The 20,752-nt window shown below is 44.6% G+C and overlaps 1 protein-coding gene across 6 annotated transcripts in view; it reads left to right on the forward strand.

Annotated features, from left to right (window-relative positions):
- Positions 1 to 20,752, forward strand: part of LOC137618090 (uncharacterized) — a 438,647-nt gene that overhangs the window by 403,284 nt on the left and 14,611 nt on the right. For all 6 annotated transcript variants that reach the window (XM_068348067.1, XM_068348065.1, XM_068348070.1 and 3 more), the window contains exons 3-6: positions 1,584 to 1,813; positions 4,258 to 4,374; positions 14,804 to 14,983; positions 15,169 to 15,516. In XM_068348067.1, the coding sequence (XP_068204168.1) occupies positions 1,584 to 1,813; positions 4,258 to 4,374; positions 14,804 to 14,983; positions 15,169 to 15,516 (875 nt within the window). The remainder of the gene's footprint in view (positions 1 to 1,583; positions 1,814 to 4,257; positions 4,375 to 14,803; positions 14,984 to 15,168; positions 15,517 to 20,752) is intronic.

Below are 20,752 nucleotides of genomic sequence, written 5' to 3' on the forward strand. Positions count from 1 at the left end.
TGAGAGGATCGCGAGGCTCCGTAAGGAAGACGTACTTAAAAAGGCAGAGTAATTGTTCAAGTCGACTTCCTTACCAGGTACCTATTTATTTTGTTTTTGTTATTTTGATAACTTCTAAAATGAAATAAAAATTCTTAGCTCATAATAATGTAAACATATAGTGCTGGTCTCTACCCACCCCCCTGGGTGTGAATCAGCTATTATAATCACCGGCTAAGTTAAATATTGAAAAATGTTATTTTGATAATAAAATAAATTTTTGAATATACTTACCCGGTGATTATAAATTAAAGGACCCTCCCTTCCTCCCCAATAGAGACGCAGTGGAACGAGGAGAAAATTGAGTTCTTTGTTTACATTGAGTACTGGGTATCTGGACGACAGATGGCGCTGTTGGGCACACCCGCAACCTGTGTAGCGATCGCTGGCAAATTTTACCTTAGAGTTTTCTGTCGAGCAACAGAGTTGCAGCTATTATAATCACCGGGTAAGTATATTCAAAAATTTATTTTATTATCAAAATAACATTTTCATTTTTTTTTATTTCAATTCTTTTTATTTGATAGTCTCCACTTTTACTGATGTAAAGAGAGTTTGTTGGTTAAAGATATTCAAGTTTTCTGCCTTGACTTCAAGCCCTTGAATTTTTGTACACCTACACAAACGATTGTTCCGATGCCTCACAGTGGATGACGTTACATTACCGTTAATGTCATAGAGGGAGAGGGGATATAGGAGAGGGAGAGAATTCTCTTTATCTTTTTTATTTAAGAGGTTGGCAAGTAGTGACTTCAAGAAAGTTGCGCGTGATGACTACCAGGTAGATATTGAAATGATAAATTTTATGGTGAGAATTCTATATTTCTCATAATTTTCTGGGGTTATTTTTATTGTGGACACATTTGATCCATCAGGGATTTCAGTTAATTTGTTTGTTGTAGCTTATAGTTTTAATAGAATTCACTTTGTGATTTAGAGCTTATATTATTTATATGGTATGTATTTGATAAATGAGACTTGATTCCAAAGTGCTCGCCCAAAGGATTTGTTTGAAAATGAGAACTAAAAGTAGGAGTGAGTTGAAGCTGAAGAAGTCTGGCTTTTTGATGGGATTAGACCAAAGATAGTAAATGAAAAGTAAATCAAAATAAGCAATTCAGCTCCAGGCCTAAGAGTTTGTTTCAAAGAGCTTATAAGTTTTGTCTGAAATAGGCCATGCAACTCTTTAGTAGTAAATCTCTTCCCCCTCCTTATGGAGAGTTTAGGATTATAATGAACCATATCAGTGTTTTTGTTGTGATGAAGAATATCCTGACTAGATTATACATTTCAGTGTGCAGTACTGCATGGTTGTATTTTAAGGAATTACCATGTATTTGTTCGTTCGTCTGTATATAGATCACATTGCTGTATATGGCTTATTTGCTATGCATTTATGGTTTTGATCAGAATATTTAGTGTTTATATATGGTAGACTGTGTAATCAATTGGGTTTCATTAGTGTTGGAAAGATAGAATTTGCTGTACTATCAGTAATGTGCCAATAGGAATGAAAGTCATAATGCATTTACCCTATTTTGCAGAGGCAACACCAACAAAGTGCAAACGAGGCATCCAGTTTGAAGGTGTAACGGTATTCTACTTCCCCCGGTCTCAAGGCTTCACATGCGTTCCATCACAAGGAGGCTCAACATTAGGGATGTCCAGACGCCATGCTTATATCCGTCAGTTTTCTCTTGCCGAACATGCTGTAGAACAAAGGAGAGCTCATCGGGAATACCTTTTGAGACTAAGACAACAGCGATCTGCAAGGGTAAGCATTTTTTAATATACTTTACAGTATGCAAAAATATTGTGATAGGTGAAACAACTTGTGTTAAGTACAGTACTCACAAGTCGGACTAAAATCTAACTTGTAAGAAATTTCCTTTAAAAAAATAATGCTTATAAAGAAGTAAGTTTATGTGCTTGCTTAAGGAACAAATACTAGATATGAAAAAAAAGCAAAAATGTGAGATTAAAAAGAATTTTGTTAATAAAACAATTATCATATAGTAAACTTGAATACGGTACATATGCAAAATGAAAATGTGCTTTGTATGGGAAAGAAATAAAGTACACTAACTTTAGAAGGATTGGACTTGATTGGTAACAGGAAATTAGCTGACTTAGAGTATGGTGGTGATGCTGTCCATATTAGCAGAACACCACAGGACTGGCAAAGCTTGCTTACCAAAATGCACAAAATATTACTTGAGATTGGACTCGGGAAAAATAGAAGACAGACAGAGATGATGAGAAAAGAATATACAATGAAGATGAAATATCATTAGAAGGAGAAAGGCTTAATGACGGGGAATCATTTAAATATTTGGGACCCATGATCTAATACAGGATCTTTAGAATTTGAGTTTAATGAAAGATTGAAAAAGCACATCAGACAATGGCTAGGTTAAGTAAAATTTGGAAATCAAATCGCCTGAAATTTCATATAAAAATCAGGCTATACTGTATAGCAGTTTGGTGAGATCTGTGTTACTGTATGGACGTGAGTCTTGATATGGCAGTGAAACACTATCCAACAGATTTTGTAGATTTGAGAACAAAGCCCTCAGAAGAATATTGGAAGTTAAATGGCAGGGCATGACTAGAAATGAAACCATAAGAGAGATTACTCGAGTGCCATATGTGGATGAGATCATGATGAGGGGTAGATGTAGATGGTTTGGGCATGCTCTTTGCACTCCCCAAGAGAGGATACTTCACCAGACTTTCAACTGAGCTCCACAAGGTAATAGAAGAGTTGGAAGACCCAGTCCTACATGGCCGAGGACTATGAAGCGTGAAGTGGGAGATGAGGAATGGAGAAGTATTGATTTAAAAGCTCAAGATAGAGACGACTGGCAAAATCTAACAGAGACCCTTTGTGTCAATAGACATAGGAGGAGATGAGGATGATGAACTTTAGACATAAATTACTATTAATGTTTATAAACTAAAATTGCGTAATTTGATTACATAAAAGGTACCCTGTCATATCAGAGGCACGACCATTTCAGTATACAGTACCATATTCAAGAAAAAAGTTTTTGTGTGCTGTACAGTACTGTAATTAGGAGAGAGTATAAACATTCAGGAAAGAACATAATTTATGTAAGAGAGTTAGTGAATTGAGTTTTTAGGTTACAAAATTTAACATACCAGTCATTCACAGTAAGGTTCCTGCTGAGATTAGCAAACATTGCCAACTATCTAACACTGAAAGTCTGAGCTTTTTCATTGCGTACTGCATGTGTATTTTCATTTTTTATTAGATTTTTCAATTAGTTATGATATGCTAATAGTAATTCTATACAACTTTTTAAAGAAGCTGTTTGGCTATAATATTATCTTGTAAATGTGAAGGAACATTTTGTTGACAGAGATAGAGTAATATCAGCTTTCGAAGAACAACGAAAAACGGTGAAGAGAATCCAAACTAATTGTTGGTTGTTGAGATCACATGACATCATTAAAAAAAGTATGAAAGTAATGTATGACAATTAACATACAGAAAATATACAATTTCTCATCAGACCTATGAACTGCTTACGTAAACAAAACATTACCTACTAAAGCTAGTGAATAGCGACGAGTGAAATTGAAGTGATGTAGTCCTTTTGATTACATGTCTATTTCTAATGCTTATTTTTATTAAATTATAAATACTGCTTTATGATTTGATGTACAGTACTGTATTTTTTATATTTGTCAGACTTTTCAAAGTATTTTCTTCTGTACAAATACTGTTCAGTATTTTTAAAGTACTGAATTTGTTTTCTATAGGAGCTGGGGAAGTAAACTAACTAAAGACAATGGCAGGCTTTGTTTAGCATAGCCTAATCTAACAAAAATGGAACATGCAAGATCTGTAGGATACATGAATAAATCGTGCATAAGAGACAAAATTTTAAGTGTCCCGTGATAAAAGAGGTAGCACAATATGTGAGTTTATATAAGTGACAATAAGCAAAATAGTCTAAAAATTCACAGCACTCCTTCATGTAAATACACTGTGTGATGCTCTATTTTAGACTGAAGCCAGAGATCATTGTGATGATATTTAGTTGGAACTCAGCAATAGAAGATTGTTAATTTGTTAGATCCATAACAACTTAGGAAGTTTCCAGATAAGCTGGGATCCAACTTAGCATATGGAATTAAACTTAGGGTATGATTAATCAAATTTTGGTTTAATTATGTACTTTTTTTCACTAGGAACGGGGAGATAGCAGCAGCAGAGGAAGTAGTTCTGAAGACAGTGAAGAAAACAGTGAGGAGGCTAGTGATCTCTCTGATTCTGAGTTAGATGCAGATTCATATTTTTTTCTACAGGTAAGATTATCCTTCTGAGATGAGATTATGTTTCGATTTGAATGCTGTTAATTTATTATTTCTCTTTGGTATGCTACTTTTAAGTTTTTACTTGAATTTAGAAGTGTTACTGTTCTACTTGAGCTGAGAGAAAAATCTAATTCTCTATCACATTATATTCCTTGTTAATTTTTGTAGGCCCTTTTACCAGCCCTCATTTGATCCATCAGGGTTGTTTATAATTTTTTTAACTCATTCTTTTATATCATAGTTTTTTGTATAGAAATATCTTTGATTTTGCCTATATGTTTTTTCAAGTTCCTTAGGCATCTTATTGAATACAGTAGTCTAAAAGTGTACTGTAATTATTTATACTGATAATCTCCGACACTGTCTTATAATATTTGGATCTTGCGGTAACAATATTTATGCGACAAAATTGTAAAACATTTTAAATTTTCCCATGGCAGCCATACGCAACAATGACTGAGGTAAGATAAATTTGGATGCTGCCTGGATATATACACATCCCACTTTGTGAGATGCATCACTCACGACACCGTTTATTGGTGCTAGAAGGAGTTTTTTTTTTGTATTTTGTGGTTAAACATTTTAATAAGAAAAACTTATTTCCTCCTAATGCCCAAGTATGTCTCCTGCTGGTAGTAAAAAAAAAAAAGAAAAAATAGGCCAGCCACTTTGGGATAGAAAATGAAATTGTAGTCAACGGTACAAAATTCTTGAGTACAAGAAGTGAGTAATGGCAGCAATAAAATCGTCTGCTTCAATTCATTCATTAATAGTTGCAAGAAAGACGATAGGACATTTGGAAGAATAGATCAATAACCAATGATGCAAATGCTGATGACACTGTCCTTATTAGAAGAACACCACAGGATTTGCAATGCTTGCTTACTAGAATACCTAAAGAAAGACAGAGTTGATGAAAATGGTATATGCAATGTAAGTTGAAATATTATTAGAAGGAGAAATGATTAATGAGGTAGAATCATTCAAGTATTTAGGAACTATGATCTCTAATACTGGGTCTTTAGAATTGCAGTTTAATGAGAGGTGGAAAAAAAGCAAATCAGGCAATGGCTAGGTTAAGTAAAATTTGGAAATCAAATCACCTGAAATTGCATAAAAATAAGGCTACATATGTCAGTTTAGTGAGATCAGTGTTAATGTATGGGCATGAGTCCTGGTATGACAATGAAACAGTCTCCTACTGATTTTGTGGATTTGAGAACAAGGCCCTCAGAAGAATATTGGGAGTTAATGGCAAGACAGGATTAGAAATGAAAGTATAAGAGAGATTACTCGAGTGCCATATGTGGATGAGATCATTGTGAGCGGTAGATATAGATGGTTTGGGCATGCTCTTTGCACTCCCCACGAGAGATTAGTTCACCAAACTTTCAACTGGGTTATACAAGGCACTAGAAGAGTTAGAAGACCCAGTCCTACATTGCTGAGACTAAGAAGCGTAAAGTGAGAGATGATGAATGGAGAAGTATAGATTTAAAAGCTCAAGTTAGAGATGACTGACAAAATCTAACTGAGGCTTTGCGTCGGTAGGCGTAGGAGGAGATGATGATGATGATAACATATGTTGATTTTAAAGTGTTGATACAGTATCAAGAAAGCCATGTAGTAAAGTTTAACTGCCTTTGTAAAAAATATTTACATACATACGCAGCAAGAGTTTATATCGCGTATTATCTGTGGAATTCCGCTACCGTATATGCTTGGAACATGATGACTGCACATAAATTGTTTTGATATACCCCTTTAACAATTTAACAGCCATTCCTGCCTGGGCTTGAATCATATTCTTAGTTAAAGGACTGAGGTTTGTGTAGCACAGAAAAATACAAATTATTTTTATAATATGTGAATTTTCAATTCTTCCAGCACCTGTAATAATATCTCCTAACTTCTCGAGTCTGATGCTTTGTCCTTCTTCGCTTTCATCATGATTTTCTTCCTCTTCCTCTCTTGCTGAGCGGACGCATTCAGAAAGGTCTTCCTTAGTTAGCTCAGAATCATGCTCATCAAGCAACTCCAAGACTTCATCCTCAACCACTTCTTGGATGTCTCCGGTTTTAATTTCCTGATTGAAAGTATCATCTCTACTCAACCCCACAAAGTCCTTCACATAGTTGAACTACAGATGTTTCTATTTTGCCTTTACCTTCTGTGATTTTACATCTGTGAAGGGCTCTTCTACCATGGAGAGGCAGTTGTTAAAAGTGAAAGTTGTTCAAACACGAAGTACTTACCCCGAACTACTTTCTTAGGAGTATCTGGGATCTCCTTCCCATCCGACCAGAGTTTTGTGTAGTTTACCCTAAACCCATTTTCTATGAGGGGTAACCTCAGGCGTAGTGATACGCGCCCTGAGGCTAACCCCGGGTCAGAGAGTATGCTTGCTCAGGTCTCGACCTCCAGTAAGTTCTCTGGTCGCGTCGCGATATCATCTCGCCGCTCTCCTAATCCCAGTGTGACTTTGTGTGTCCCCGACCCCTTTGTCTCTCACGCGGTACCCACGTGGTCCCTTTGTGCTTTCCCTGTGCGTTCTTGTGTCTCGTGGTGCTTTCTCCTGACTCATGGAGCATCCCCGCCATTGTCCTGGGCCTATGGCCGGTAAATCGTGTGGAGCGTTCCTCTCGAAACCCGAAGTAGACCTGCACTCCTTGTGTTCCTCGTGCAGGGGCAGTGTTTGTTCCCCTTCCGCCACATGTCCGGAGTGCGAGTCCTGGAATGAGTTGCAGTGGGTGCGGTATAGCACCAAGAAAAAGAATGAGGCGAAGAAGTTGCCTAAGAAGCCGAGCGTTCCTTCCTCCCTTGCTTCGCTGGGCGTCTCGTCGGACCGAGCTTCCCTTCCACCCTCCCCTACCCAGAGTAGGGGACGAGGTAAGTCCGTTGCGGGGAAAAGGCTCGCGGCCCTTCCCCAAGAGTTTGAGCTTCAGGATAGTGGGGTTGTGGCGTCGTTCCAGGCGAGGGAGGGGCGGGAGTGTGTACGGGAGACGGAGTCCTGATGCAAGTAGGTCACGTCTCCTCTGATGACCCCATGTGGGGGAAAAATGTTCCTAATTCTTCTCCAGCCTCTTGGGCTTGTTTTTCAGGCACTTCTGCAGCCGAGGGCGACGCCGAGAAGAAGCTTTCCCCGCCGTCGGACCCCATTGCGTGGGTTCCCCCCAAGACGCCATTTAGGTCACCGCTGAGGATGGAGGAAGGCTTCGGGACCTGGTCCCTAACGGAAGAGCCTCCACGCTCCCCCCCAGCGCCATCGGCCACGTTCCCGGAGGTTTTTCTACAGGCGTCGCCGTCCACGGAGCGTTGAAGGAACCCTCCTACACCAGCGCGAGAGGCGAGATCATCATCAGTGGAGGCGCTTTCCTGCACCTCGGAGGATGAGGCGCTGAGGAATCTCAGGAGACGGCGGGAGAAGTCCCGCAGAAAGCTTTCGCGCTCTCGCTCTAGATCGCGCCACGAGTCGACGCCCAGGATCCCCGAGGAGGAAGTGGAGGAAAAGTGCCTCCCCGGACGGTGAGTGGGTGATGATTCACCGCGACAGGCTGCTTAAGTTAGCTGCGGTGCCGGGCCCTTCTAGTTGGCGCCCGAGGACGCGCTCCCTAGAAAGGTACTCATCCGGCAGCAGTGGCAACCGACGGAGGGCTTCATCCTTGCAGGTTCCAGTCAACAGGCGTAAGTCCGCGAAGGTTCTGGCTCCATCCGCCCAGCGGAGAGAGTCGCCCCTTCGGTCTGGCAGCCAAGTCCTGACTTCAAAAGCACACCTAGCTCGTCACAAGCGTGACCTACGGCTCCCCTCGACGGGCAGGCCCGCAGATACGCGGACCTCCGGAAGGGGTGACAGACCTAGGACGGAGGCCTCCGTCCCGACGGCGATGCCCATCCTTCAGCAAGAACCTCCCGCAAGAGGATCGGTCCAGGACTCCCCCATGTGCGAGGGCCTCCGCCGGAGTACCCCCGTCGCATGCGTCAACGCGTCCGTCGGAAGAACTCGATGACCACGGAGAGGGTTCGGCAGCGGAGGTATCGGCCTATCGGAGGTTAATAGGCCTCATCGGGAATCACCACAGATTGGACGAACCGTAGCCCTCCTCCGAAGAATCATGGCGTTCCAGTCTCAATAGACTGGTGGACGCCCCGGTCCAGCAGCGGCCCTCCTTGGCTCTTCCTTTAGCGAGGGACGTGAAGTTGGGTAGAGCCCATGTGGGCAAGATCATGGCCAACCACGCCGAGGCTCCCAAGAATCAGAGTGCCTCCAAACTACTCCAGGGCCTGAAGTCCCAGAGTAAGTTTTACCTCCCGGAGGGACAGCGAGCAGGCGCCTGTGCACTGGAGCCGGCACTCGCCGTGTTGGGGCAGAGAGCCTCGGAAGAGAGGGCGTCGACAGCTCCGATCTGCTTCTCTCCTTCGGAGGCGATCATGATGGAGGAGATTTCGAAGGACTTGGTTAACGTCTCCTCGTGGCTGGACTGGTGGGCCTCAACTCTGGTGGGCGTCCAGTCCTCATACGACCTCACGGTACCAGAAACTCAGGCCTTACTCAAAGAACTTATCAGTTCGGGAGGCAAGGCCCTGAAGTTCCTCTCTTACCAGTCGCTAGCTATGGCCGCCAACTGGGTTCTGCGGAGGAGGGACACTTTCCTGAGTAAAATCACTAGGCGGCTTCCGGACAGAGAGGCCAGGACTCTTGAGAAGCCTGACCCTGTGGTACGACGCTATTTTTCCCCTGAAGGCAGCGGAGGAGTCAATTGAGAGGGTTAGGAAGATGAAGGACCCGAACGAGCCCAGACCCCACCCGTTCAGAAGGCCGGCGTACAGAAGGTCCACCGCCGACATGCCTCTCCCTCCTCGGGCCTCTCCTAGCTAGCCCACGAGAGACAACTCTTCTACAGCCTGGTCCCAGTCGTCTCAGTCCTCCCGTAGAGGAGCAGCCTCGGCCAAAACCACCTATAGACCATCGTTCTCAGCGTCCAGAAGGGGACGTTCAGGCCGCACCTCAAGGAGAAGATAGGGAGGGAGGCCCTCTACTCCTGCCAAAGCCTCAGGTGGGGGGGATGCCTCAAACATTCTTGGCAAGCATGGGAAGACCAAGGGGCGGACCCGTGGACCGTGACAGTACTGAAGGAAGGGTACAGGTTGCCCTTCCTAGCGAACCCCCCACCTCTGATGCCAGACCAGCAGGCAGAGTGGCTAGCCCCCAAGGACCCCTTGGAAAAGACAGCTCTGCAGGGAGAGGTCTCAGCAATGATGGCAAAAGGGGCAATGGAACCTGTCCTGGACCCAGGTCCGGGGTTGTACAGCAGGCTGTTCCTGGTGGAGAAAGCGACAGGAGGGTGGAGACCGGTCATAGACCTCTCAGCCCTCAACAAGTTCGTTTGCAAGACCGACTTCAAAATGACACTCCGAAGTCGGTCTTGGCGTCTTTGAGAGAAGGGGACTTCATGATGTCAGTAGATCAGAAGGGGACTTCATGATGTCAGTAGATCTCAAGGACGCCTACTTCCAATTCCCGGTTCATCCCTCCAGCAGGAAGTACTTACGGGTAAAATGGGGGTACCCAAACGTTGCAGTTCAAGACCTTCTGCTTTGGGCTGTCCACAGCCCCGCAGGTCTTCATGACGGTCTCAGTCTGGGCACACGAACAGGGCATTCGCCTGATTCGGTACCTAGACGACTGGTTGTTACTTTCAGCCTCAGAGGAAGTACTGAAGGAGCAAGGCGTGAAGCTGCTGCGGTTCTGCAACGTTCTGGGGATCACCATCAACTTAAAGAAGTCCCAACTGATACCCTCCACCAGGATGACCTACCTCGGAATGGTCCTGGATTCCCGGTTGGTGAGAGCCTTCCCCTCCTCGGAAAGGCTGGACAATTTAGACCAGCTCCTCCGCCCCTTCCTGACGGGCCAGCCCAGGAGGGCGAAGGACTGGCAGAGACTGGTAGGCCACCTTGTGTCGTTGGAAAAACTGGTCCCCCAGGGCAGGCTGAAGCTCAGGGAGATCCCGTGGAACATGAAAGAGAGCTGGAACCAGAGGGACTCCCCCCACAGGGTGATCCCGGTGTTCCCGAAGACGAAACAGGTCCTAGAATGGTGGGACTGCAGGACGAACACCCTCAAGGGGATGCCCTTTGCAGCCGATCCCCTGGAGATGTTCCTGTTCACGGACGCATCGAAGGATGGGTGGGGTGCCCATCTCCTAGGGAAGTCAGCAAGAGGGAGCTGGACAGCCCAAGAGAAGACCCAGCACATAAACGTGCTAGAGATGAGGGCAGTACGAAGGGCGTGCCAGGAGTTCGTCCACCTACTCCGGGGAAACACCGTGGCTCTGATGTGCGACAACGCCATGGTGGTAGCTTACATAAAGAAACAGGGAGGCCTAAGGTCGAAGGAGCTGTGCGTCCTCACGTTAGAACTTCTGGAGTGGGCCGAAGTGGAGCAGGTCAGAATCTCGGCAAGTTTCATTCTGGGGAAAAGGAACGGCCTTAGCAGGATGGGGCAGGTGGTAGGGTCCGAATGGTCTCTGCACCCGTAAGTAGCCAGAACCGTCATTCAAAAATGGGGTTCGCCCGTGATGAACCTCTTCGCAACGAGGTTGAACGCACAGCTCCCTGTGTTCTGTTCTCCTGTGCCAGACCCAAAAGTGGCGTTCGAGGACGCCTTCCAACATTCTTGGGACAATCTCGACGTGTACGCTATAACCCCCTTCGGGATGCTCAGGCAGGTCCTCAACAGAGTAAGAAGGGCGGACAACCTATGGATGACTTTGGTAGCGCCCTGGTGGCCGGAGAGAGAATGGTTCGTGGACCTAAGGGATCTAGCACAACAGCCGCCCTGGCCCCTTCCGGACAGGCCAGACCTTCTCCGGCAACCACACTTCCAAAGATTCCACGAGAATCCTCAGTCCCTTCGCCTTCACGCGTGGAGGTTATCGTGCGCCTCCTGAGGAGGGAGGGCTATTCGTTGAGTACAGCAACGAGGATGTCGGGCTACCTGAGACGGTCATCAGCAGTGGTGTACCAGGCTAAGTGGGCCACTTTTACCAAATGGTGCACCGCTAGGGACATCAGGCCCCTGAGGGCCTCCATCCTGCAGATAGCGGACTTCCTAGTTTACCTTGACCACGTCCATCCCGGCCATCAAGGGAGTCCGTTCTGCTGTGGGCCAAGTTTTTCTCCTGAAGGGCATAGACCTGGGTAACTCCAGGCATACCTCAATGCTCATTAAAAGTTTTGAGCAATCATGCCCCCCGCAAGCTGTGAAGGTGCCACAATGAGACGTGGCAAGGGTCCTGAAAATGTTATCCGAACCCCCGTTCAAGCCGCTGAAAGACATCGTGGACAGGGATCTCACTCTCAAGACGGTTTTCTTGCTGGCGTTAGCTTTGGCTAAATGGGTGGGCGAGATCCATGGTCTCTCCTACGAAGTGGCTCACTCGAAAGGTTGGCGGGAAGTCACGTTCAAGTTCGTCCCCTCCTTCGTAGCGAAGACCCAGAATCCTGCTGTGTGGGACCCTAGGTTTGAAGGGTTCTCAATTCCGGCAATCCCCCGGTTGGACGACTCGAAGGATTTGCGCCTGTGCCCCGTCAGGGCGTTGAGGAAATACTTGGAGAGGACAGCCAGACTCCGGCCCGAGATCAAAAGCCTTTTTGTTTCCACAGGCCTCGTGAAGAAGCCAGTCTCGAAAAACACCATCTCCTTATGGCTGCGGCAGGTCATCATCAGGGCCTACAGTAAGGCAGGAATCCCCCTGCCGGGAAAGCCCAGGCCCCATGACATTAGGGGCCTTAGTACTACATTGTTTTTCGAGAAGAATATGGCATAGGGCCAGATCCTGAGGGCAGGCACTTGGGCGAACCAGTCTACCTTCACTGCTCACTATTTGAAAGACTATTCAAAAAAATCCCTGGACGGGTTCTCGATGGGTACCGTCGTTTCCGCGTTCCAAACGGTTTAAAGGTATAGCCTCAGTGATAACCGCGGGTAACAAGCACAAGAGACACAGGTTCGTTCCTTAAACCCCCTTGTACTTCCTTCCCCTTTTTTCCGCTTCAAGTGGGCTCAGAGAGGGCCGTGAGCCGGAGACAAGTACCTCAACGGGGGGAAGACATGTCCCCTAAGATTTCTTGCACAGGTGAGTTTCTTAGACACTAAGATGGGTTTTTTTGTAGTTTCCTCTCTCTCGATTTTCTATGGGGTCAACACGACCTAGCCTCCTTTCTAGGTCTCTGGATATTCCTCAGCACGGTCTCAAGAACTGTTAAGGGCCACGCCCGCCTCCTAAAGTATAAGTCTCCTAAGAAAGTAGTTCGAGGTAAGTACTTCGTGTTGGAACAAATCACAAATTTTAAGTAATTTATATTTTTCCTAACAGTACTTACCTCGAACTTCTTTCGGGTAATGGCCCACCCTGCCTTCCCCGAGTGTCCCCTGGTATTCTTAGAGACCTTAGCTACCAAGAACTTACTGGAGGTCGAGACCTGAGCAAGCATGCTTTCTGACCCGGGGTTAGCCTCAGGGCGCGTATCACTTTGCCTGAGGTTACCCCTCATAAAAAATGGGTTTAGGGTAAACTACACAAAACTCTGGTCGGATGGGAAGGAGATCCCAGATACTCCTAAGAAAGTAGTTTGAGGTAAGTACTGTTAGGAAAAATACAAATTACTTAAAATTTGTGATATTTACGGTACTCCATGGCACATAGATCAGGCTTGCTCTTTATGGTTTATTAGAGTCGTATCCTAACCTGTTTACTGTAATGGGCCTAGAAATTCTTGATCATCTGTGGTCCATTGACTGGACATTATTGCACAGTAGCTGGATAGTTGTGGATGTCCTGGAGCATTGTCAAAGGTTAGCTGGACTTGAAACTAACTCTTCCTTCTGCAGGCACCACTTAACCTTTGACAAGATTCATGTAAAATCAGAAAAAAAAATTAACAAGTCGTTAGCCAATCTGTCTTTGGCCACCTTAAAACTGGGAGCACAGTGTTCTTCCTTGGAGAAGAAAGTGCAACAGGGCAATTATGTTAAGCATCAAGAAATATAATGATCATTAACTGTTTTATGCCACTACTATGGAAATAGTTACAGTTCAGTAATTTTTCTCATGTATGTACGCAAATTATATTTTAATTAAGCATATGTAACATTAATTTTAAAAGTTATGGAAGTTCAAAATATTAACAATATTACAAGTATCCTCATTGTTACATACATTATTGTACAGTATAAAGATGCAATAAGTACCATTCATCCATATTCCACACTTGCTCTTGGCTGTACCCTGTCTCCATGATAATCTTGCAAAGCTGTGCTGGCAAAGCTTTCACTGCTTAGTGGTCCACTGAGGCTGTCTCCCCAGTCATCTTCATATTCTTCAGTGAAACTTAGCACTTGAAGTTGTCCAACCATCCCTTCCTGGCTTGGAAAAGTGTTGGTGGCATAGGTATGGGGTATTGACTGGCTTGAATAGTGCCTGGTAGTGGTTCTGGCTCATGGGTAGTTGTAAAAGACTTGAAAAGTTGGAAAAGAGACTTAGCCCTCTCCCAAATTATTTTGACATTAGAGTCCACTGCCTTGCCTTTGTGGTGCTGCTCTCAATCCACAGGAACAAGGCATTCCCTTTTGGGAGCATGACTTCGTCCCAAACTATTGGAACATGTTTAGCACTGTGCGGGGCATTTGTACTCATGGAAGCACGAATCTGGGTCTCCTCCTTCTTGATGTACTACACAATACTCTTGTTAACATGGAAAATTCACTCCACTGTGGCTAAAGACAAACTTTTCCTGAACCTGTTCAAAACCTTGACCTACTCCTAGGTCGTGTTTTTGGTGCCCAGGGGTATATTTGGAGCATAAGGAAGCCTTCTTAAGGGTAATGGCAAAAGTCATATGCATTCATGACGTGGAGTGAGGAGACAATATAACAAGAATATTTACTGTACATTGGGTGTAGCAAGACTGAAACAGAGTGAAGAAGGCGATTGGCAACTTTTTGGGGGAAGTGAAAAGGCCGGAGAGAAGCAAAACAAAAATGCATTAAAGATCACCTATCATGATAGATGTGATGAATTTATTACTTGAATTATTTTGTAGGTATCTAGCAAATAAATGAATCTACAAACTGCAAATAAGCAAATACAAAAGTCTGTCTGCTTCTTTTGGTCTCTTCTCTAGCTGACATTTTTATACTTCATACAAGAAGGAATGCATCTTTTATTTTGAAATCCAATTCATCTGATGAAGGGACTTTGGTTTTATTACCATGTTCCATTTGAAACAGAATACTTTGACATTTTCTGTGGTATGATCAGCACTAAACTTTTATGTTAAGCATTTTACCCTTTTTAACTTAAGTCAATAATTTAGTTGGGCTTTTTATACTAATGTTTTTTATATAATTTTCTTACAGCCTTTGCCAATTCGTCAGCGTCGTGCTCTGTTACGCCAGGCTGGCATTTGTCATATTGAGGGCTTAGAAAAAGAAGAATGCAAGGACATTAGAGTGTCTCGGGAATTATGTGGCTGTCAGTGTAAAGTGTATTGTGATCCAGATACTTGTGAATGTGCTGAAGCAGGGATTAGGTGTCAGGTAAATTTTATGGTTTTTCTTGTAAACTTTAGTGGTTTATTTATAACAGATCCATTATAGAAGGGATGTTGCATTTAGTTCATGTGGTATAAGGTTCTGTAAATACATTGGAATAGTAATTTTTCATTTTTAGTGGCTGAAACACTTATATATATGTGTTTTTTTTTTTTTCATTTTACCAATAGGTTGACAGACACAATTTTCCATGTGGATGCTCAAGAGAAGGCTGTGGGAACACCTATGGAAGAATAGAGTTCAACCCAATAAGAGTGCGAACTCATTTCATCCATACATTGATGCGTTTAGAAATCGAAAAAAGGCAGTACCAGCAACAGCATCAGCAACACCAACAGCAGCAGCAGTGGCAGGATCAGCAACGAGCCAAGTGGCTCGCAACTACATCGGCCTCAACTAATGGCTTTAGTAGTGGCGGTGGCGTGGCTGCTGGGAACTTGCCGTTCTTTGACGGCAGTGGTAGAGAAGCAAGTGCTTTAGCGGTTACAGATCTCAACAAATTCACTTCAACTGTCGAGGTAAAGACATGCGTACATTCTTTTTTCCTTAGATAGCTTTAATCATGAATACAGTAATCTTACTTTTTTTCTCTTGTTTTTTTTGGAATAAGGGGCTTCCTTTCGTCTTTTTTAACTGATTTCTGTCAAGAGAAACAAATTTTCAATATTAAACTTACCCGATAATCATGTAGCTGTCAACTCCGTTGCCCGACAGAATTCTACGGAAGGGATACGCCAGCGATCGCTATACAAGAGGGGGGTGTACTCACAAGCGCCACCTGTGGCCAGGTACTGCAGTACTTCTTGTTGACACCACTTCAATTTTTCCTCTGTCGTGCTTCCGGCAAGACGTTCATGGATACGCTTATAATTTTGGAGTCTTGTTCACGGTTTTTGGTGAAGTATTGCTCTAAGATTTCAGCTTTCGCTATTCAGGAAGTTTTTTTATTAGCTTAACTAACTTTTGGAATTAATTTGATTAATTATGGTGACGAAGAGAGTATGAACTCTCTTTCACCTTTTAATGGCCGACCCTTCCCTTAGACGGAAGTGTTGGTGTCTAAGAGAGTATAGACTCTCTTTCTTATTTTTGCTTAACAAAAGTTATAGATTTATTTTATATCTCTCCGCCTGTTATAGGCCTCCTCGATTAACTTCCTTTTATTATAAACTTATTAAAATTAATTTTTATATTTGTTTATATTCGACCTTTCCTAATAGTAGGCGGTCTTTTCTTGGTACCGAAGTTAATTAACATTGAGCCCGTCATTTCGGTTTTACCTGTTAACATATTATGCTATTTTAATGTTTTTGAAAGAATTTCTTTGATAGTCTCGTACTGTTTTCAAAGTTGAACTAACGTTTTGTTTTGTCTCTGCAGTTGTTGACGTTCAGAACGTTCAACTTGCGCTCTATCGTTACGATAGAGAGAGAATTTTCACGGTGTCACGTTGCAGTAAGAGTAACCGTGTCTAGCTTTTTGTTCATTCTTTCTTAACTTAATGGTTTTAATTCTAATAAAGGAACTTTTCATTTTGGGAAATATTTCAGTTTTTTTCCTTTAACAATAATATGTTTTAACGATATATATGATTGGGCTCTTCTCTCAGGTTCTAAGTCAAGAGAGAGAGAGAGGGAGAGAGATAGAGACGGAGGGAGAAAGAGGAGGATAAACGTTTCGTTCAAGCGAGTAACGTTGTTATCGTTTTTGCTCTTCTCCCTAGTCTCTTTAGGGGAAGAAAGTAAACGTTTCTAGAGTTTTTTCTTGTTCTCAAGCTTTATGCGGTGAGAGATTTTAAACGTAGTTTATTTGATCTAGTGTTTAGTCTCTTTCCAGCCACTGAATTATTTATCTTTCATTAGATTTTTCTGTTACATTGTAATTCTGTTTTCGCAATTACTAACTTTTGAGAAAGGATAGAATTGCGTGTTTCAGGTACAAACCACTTAAAGTTTCGAGTTCAGTGAAATAAGTGCAAACAGAAAATCAAAAGTGATAAGTGATTAGCGCAAAGTGTGTCAGTGTTGTGCGTGAGTGTACTTCTGTGCGTGCCAGTCGTCCTCCCAGTCCGGGACCTCTTGCAAGCTCCCAAGCCCAGGGGAGAAGCAATGTCGAAGGGCAAAAGGGTTCGGCAGGCCTTGATCGGCGCACAGAAGTATCCTCGGTGGTTGCAGGCGTGTCTTACAGAGACCGTCACTCCCACCCGCAGACGATTGAGCCCTTATTTTGCTCGTCTGCAGAAGAAATTTCGGGGAGAAAACGCTGGTCTCAGGTCTCAAGACCTCTTAAACGTAAAGTCCAGACCTACGCCAGACGTACGAAGTTAGAGTTCAACAACCCGGATGCAGTCATTGGGTTAGCTCTGACTCTCCTCAGTCATCAGGTGACTGCACACCTCCTAAGAGAGGTAAGGCGATGCCTTAACAGACCTCATCTTCTATTAAGGCTTTGCCTCAATAGACCTTATCGTCTGTTGATCCCAAGACGACTTTGCTGCAGTCCATGCAGTCGCAGCTTGCGGTCTTAATGCGTGAGTTTCAGGCTGAGAAGGTTACACCTCCTCCTGCGAACGCTCCGCCTCTCCGCAGTCCAGTCTGCCAGGCGTACGAAGTTGAGGTTCCTCAGGCTACCTTACCGCGTTCTGAGTTGCCAGTTACCAGCGGTGTGCAGCAACCTCCGCCTCCTCCTGCGAGAGCTCCGCCTCACCGCAGTCCAGTCTGCCAGGCGTACGAAGTTGAGGTTCCTCAGGCTACCTTACCGCGTTCTGAGTTGCCAGTTACCAGCGTTGTGCAGCAACCTTAACCTTCCTTAAGGCAACCTCAGCAATGGGAGCAGGAGTCTTATGCCTTACTTCCTCCGCTTCCGCTTGCGGTTCCACCAGCGAGGCAACAATCTCTTGAGGTACGACAACCTCTTCCATCAATGAGGCAAACTCCTTAGGCTAGCACCTCAGGAACCTCTACTCGCGAGACAAGAACTGCGTTCTGCGCAGCCGCTACCTCAACTCTCGCAGCTCACACCTCAGGAACCTTAACTCGTTCCTCAGGAACCTGCTACTGCGCATCCGCAACCCTTACAGCAAGCGCAACTCTTGAGGCAGCAATCTCATGCTATGAGTCAGCCACCTCAACGCATGCATCTGCCCTTTTTTTTTTTTTTCCTCAACTTGAGCTTCTTCCCATTCAACTTGGGAATAACAAATGACAATAATAACACCTCATTACTTTCATAACTTGCATTTGTAATCATATACATGTATGCCTACACAAACATTATGATAATGGAGGTTATTTGTATTACTTATATAAAAATATATATGTATTCCTTGCAATATATTTTTAACAAATCGCAAAATATGGCAAAAATATCTTCTAAACAAAAATGAATCATGAGTTATGAATGTAAGGTAATATTATGTTGATATTAAACCCCATGCAAGCATGCATGAAGTAATGCAGTGTTGCCAACAGGGCGAGTTTCCCTTTCCTGAGGTGAAGTAGATTATAGTACATTTAGTGTAGCTTAATTCTACGATTATCATGCCGGCTATCAAATTCATCAACAAAACAGTCTAAATCAATTCCCTCGGCACGTGCACTTTCAATGGACGGTAATACGATATTACTCACTCTAGCACTGGTCATGGAATTTCTGAGAAATGTTACACGCCATGCAACACGCTCTGCTTACCTTACAGCATGCTCTACATACAGCATGCTCTGCATACAGCATGCTCTGCATACAACATGCTCTGCATACCTTACCGCATGCTTCTCAGTCACACTTCTTTGGTTGTTGCCAACTCACTAGACTGTCAAGCAGTTTCATAACGTTGCCTTCTAGTCTGCTGCTTTTGCACCAGTGAAACCCTCACTGAGAGAACATAGCTTTTCTCGGATATGGTCCCTGTAAATGAGAAAGTGCTTTTCTCCCTCCTTCTGATATTCCCTTGAGGACTCTGTCATTTGGAGAGGAGCCTTTAGCTGCGTAGCCTCCTATGGACTTTTATTTAAGCATAACATGCTCCCAGGGAAGGTAATGGTTCCACTTCAGTCGCTAACCCCGTCTGTTACCACACCTGCTCCCATAGACCTTGAGCTGTGTTGCAAGACATGCAGTCCAAGCTTAGTCCTTGTTAGAGGATTTTTTTGTTTACGGAGTCAGTGTGTCACTGGGAAGACGTTCAACAACCAGCAGAAGTGACTTGTTGTGACGCAGTGCGGCAACCTCAGCAACCCGATAAGGAGTTGTCTGTACGACCCAGACAGTCTAGACAGCTTCGGGTTGTCACTGTACTTCCTCGCTTCCCCATGGTTGACAGTTCACAGACTGTGCAGCAGTACCATGATCTTGTGTCCGGCTCCGTCAGACGACTGGCTTTTAAGAGCTCCCACAAGTCGTCGCTGTCTGGAGATTCTCAGATGGACTATGGATCTGACCAAGGAACTGGGCCTCCTGGTCAATTTTGAGGAGTCTCAGCTCGTCCCATCCCAGACCATTGTCTCCCTGGGTATGGATCTTCAGAGTCGAGCTTTTCGGGCTTTTCCGTCGGCCCCAAGGATCTTCCAAGCCCTAGAATGCATCCAGAGCATGCTGAGAAGGAACCGATGCTCAGTCAGGTAGTGGATGAGTCTAACAGGGACACTTTCATCGCTGGCCCTGTTCATCGTGTTAGGGAGACTCCACCTCCCCCCCTTCAGCATCATCTAGCTGCTCACTGGATAAAGGACATGACGCTAGAGACGGTCTCAGTTCCTGTTTCCGAAGAGAGGAGGTCTTCTCTCGCGTGGTGTAAGAACAGCTTTCTTCTCAAGGAAGTCTATCTTTGGCTGTTCAGAAACCCGACCGCCTTCTCCTCTCGGACGCATCAGACACGGGCTGGGGTGCGACTTTGGACGGACAGGAATGCTCGGGAACATGGAATCAGGAACAAAGGACACTTCACATCAATTGCAAGGAGTTGTTGGCGGTTCTTCTGGCCTTGATAAACTTCAAGTCCCTCCAGCTTAACAAAGTGGTGGAGGTGGACTCTGACAACACCACAGCCCTGGCTTACATCTTCAAGCAGGGAGGGACTCTTTCGTGAAGTTGTTCTAGATCCCAAGGGACCTCCTCATCTGGTCTTAAGATCGAAAGCTCACGCTGGTAACGAGGTTCATTCAGGGCGGTATGAATGTCATGGCAGATCACCTCAGCCGGAAGGGTCAGGTCATCCCCACAGAGTGGACCCTTCACAAGAATGTTTGCAGCAGACTTTGGGCCCTGTGGGGTCAGCCAACCATAGATCTGTTCGCTACCTCGATAACCTAGAGACTCCTGTTGTATTGTTCTCCGATTCCAGACCCAGCAGCAGTTCACATGGATGTTTTTCTGCTGGATTGGTTCCATCTCGACCTGTATGCATTCCCGCCGTTCAAGATTGTCAACAGGGTACTTCAGAAGTTCTCCTCTCGCAAAGGGACACGGCTGACGTTGGTTGGCTCCGCTCTGGCCCGCGAGAGAATGGTTCTTAGAGGTACTGCAATGGCTGGTCGACATTCCCAGGACTCTTCCTCTAGGAGTGAACCTTCTACGTCTACCTCACGTAAAGAAGGTACACCCAAACCTCCACGCTCTTCGTCTGACTGCCTTCAGACTTTCGAAAGACTCTCAAGAGCTAGGGGCTTTTCGAAGGAGGCAGCCAGAGCGATTGCCAAAGCAAGGAGAACATCCACTCAGAATCTATCAGTCTCAAGGGGAAGTCTTCCGTAGCTG

This window comes from Palaemon carinicauda, chromosome 24, assembly GCF_036898095.1.
Source record: "Palaemon carinicauda isolate YSFRI2023 chromosome 24, ASM3689809v2, whole genome shotgun sequence".
Classification (NCBI taxonomy): domain Eukaryota; kingdom Metazoa; phylum Arthropoda; class Malacostraca; order Decapoda; family Palaemonidae; genus Palaemon; species Palaemon carinicauda.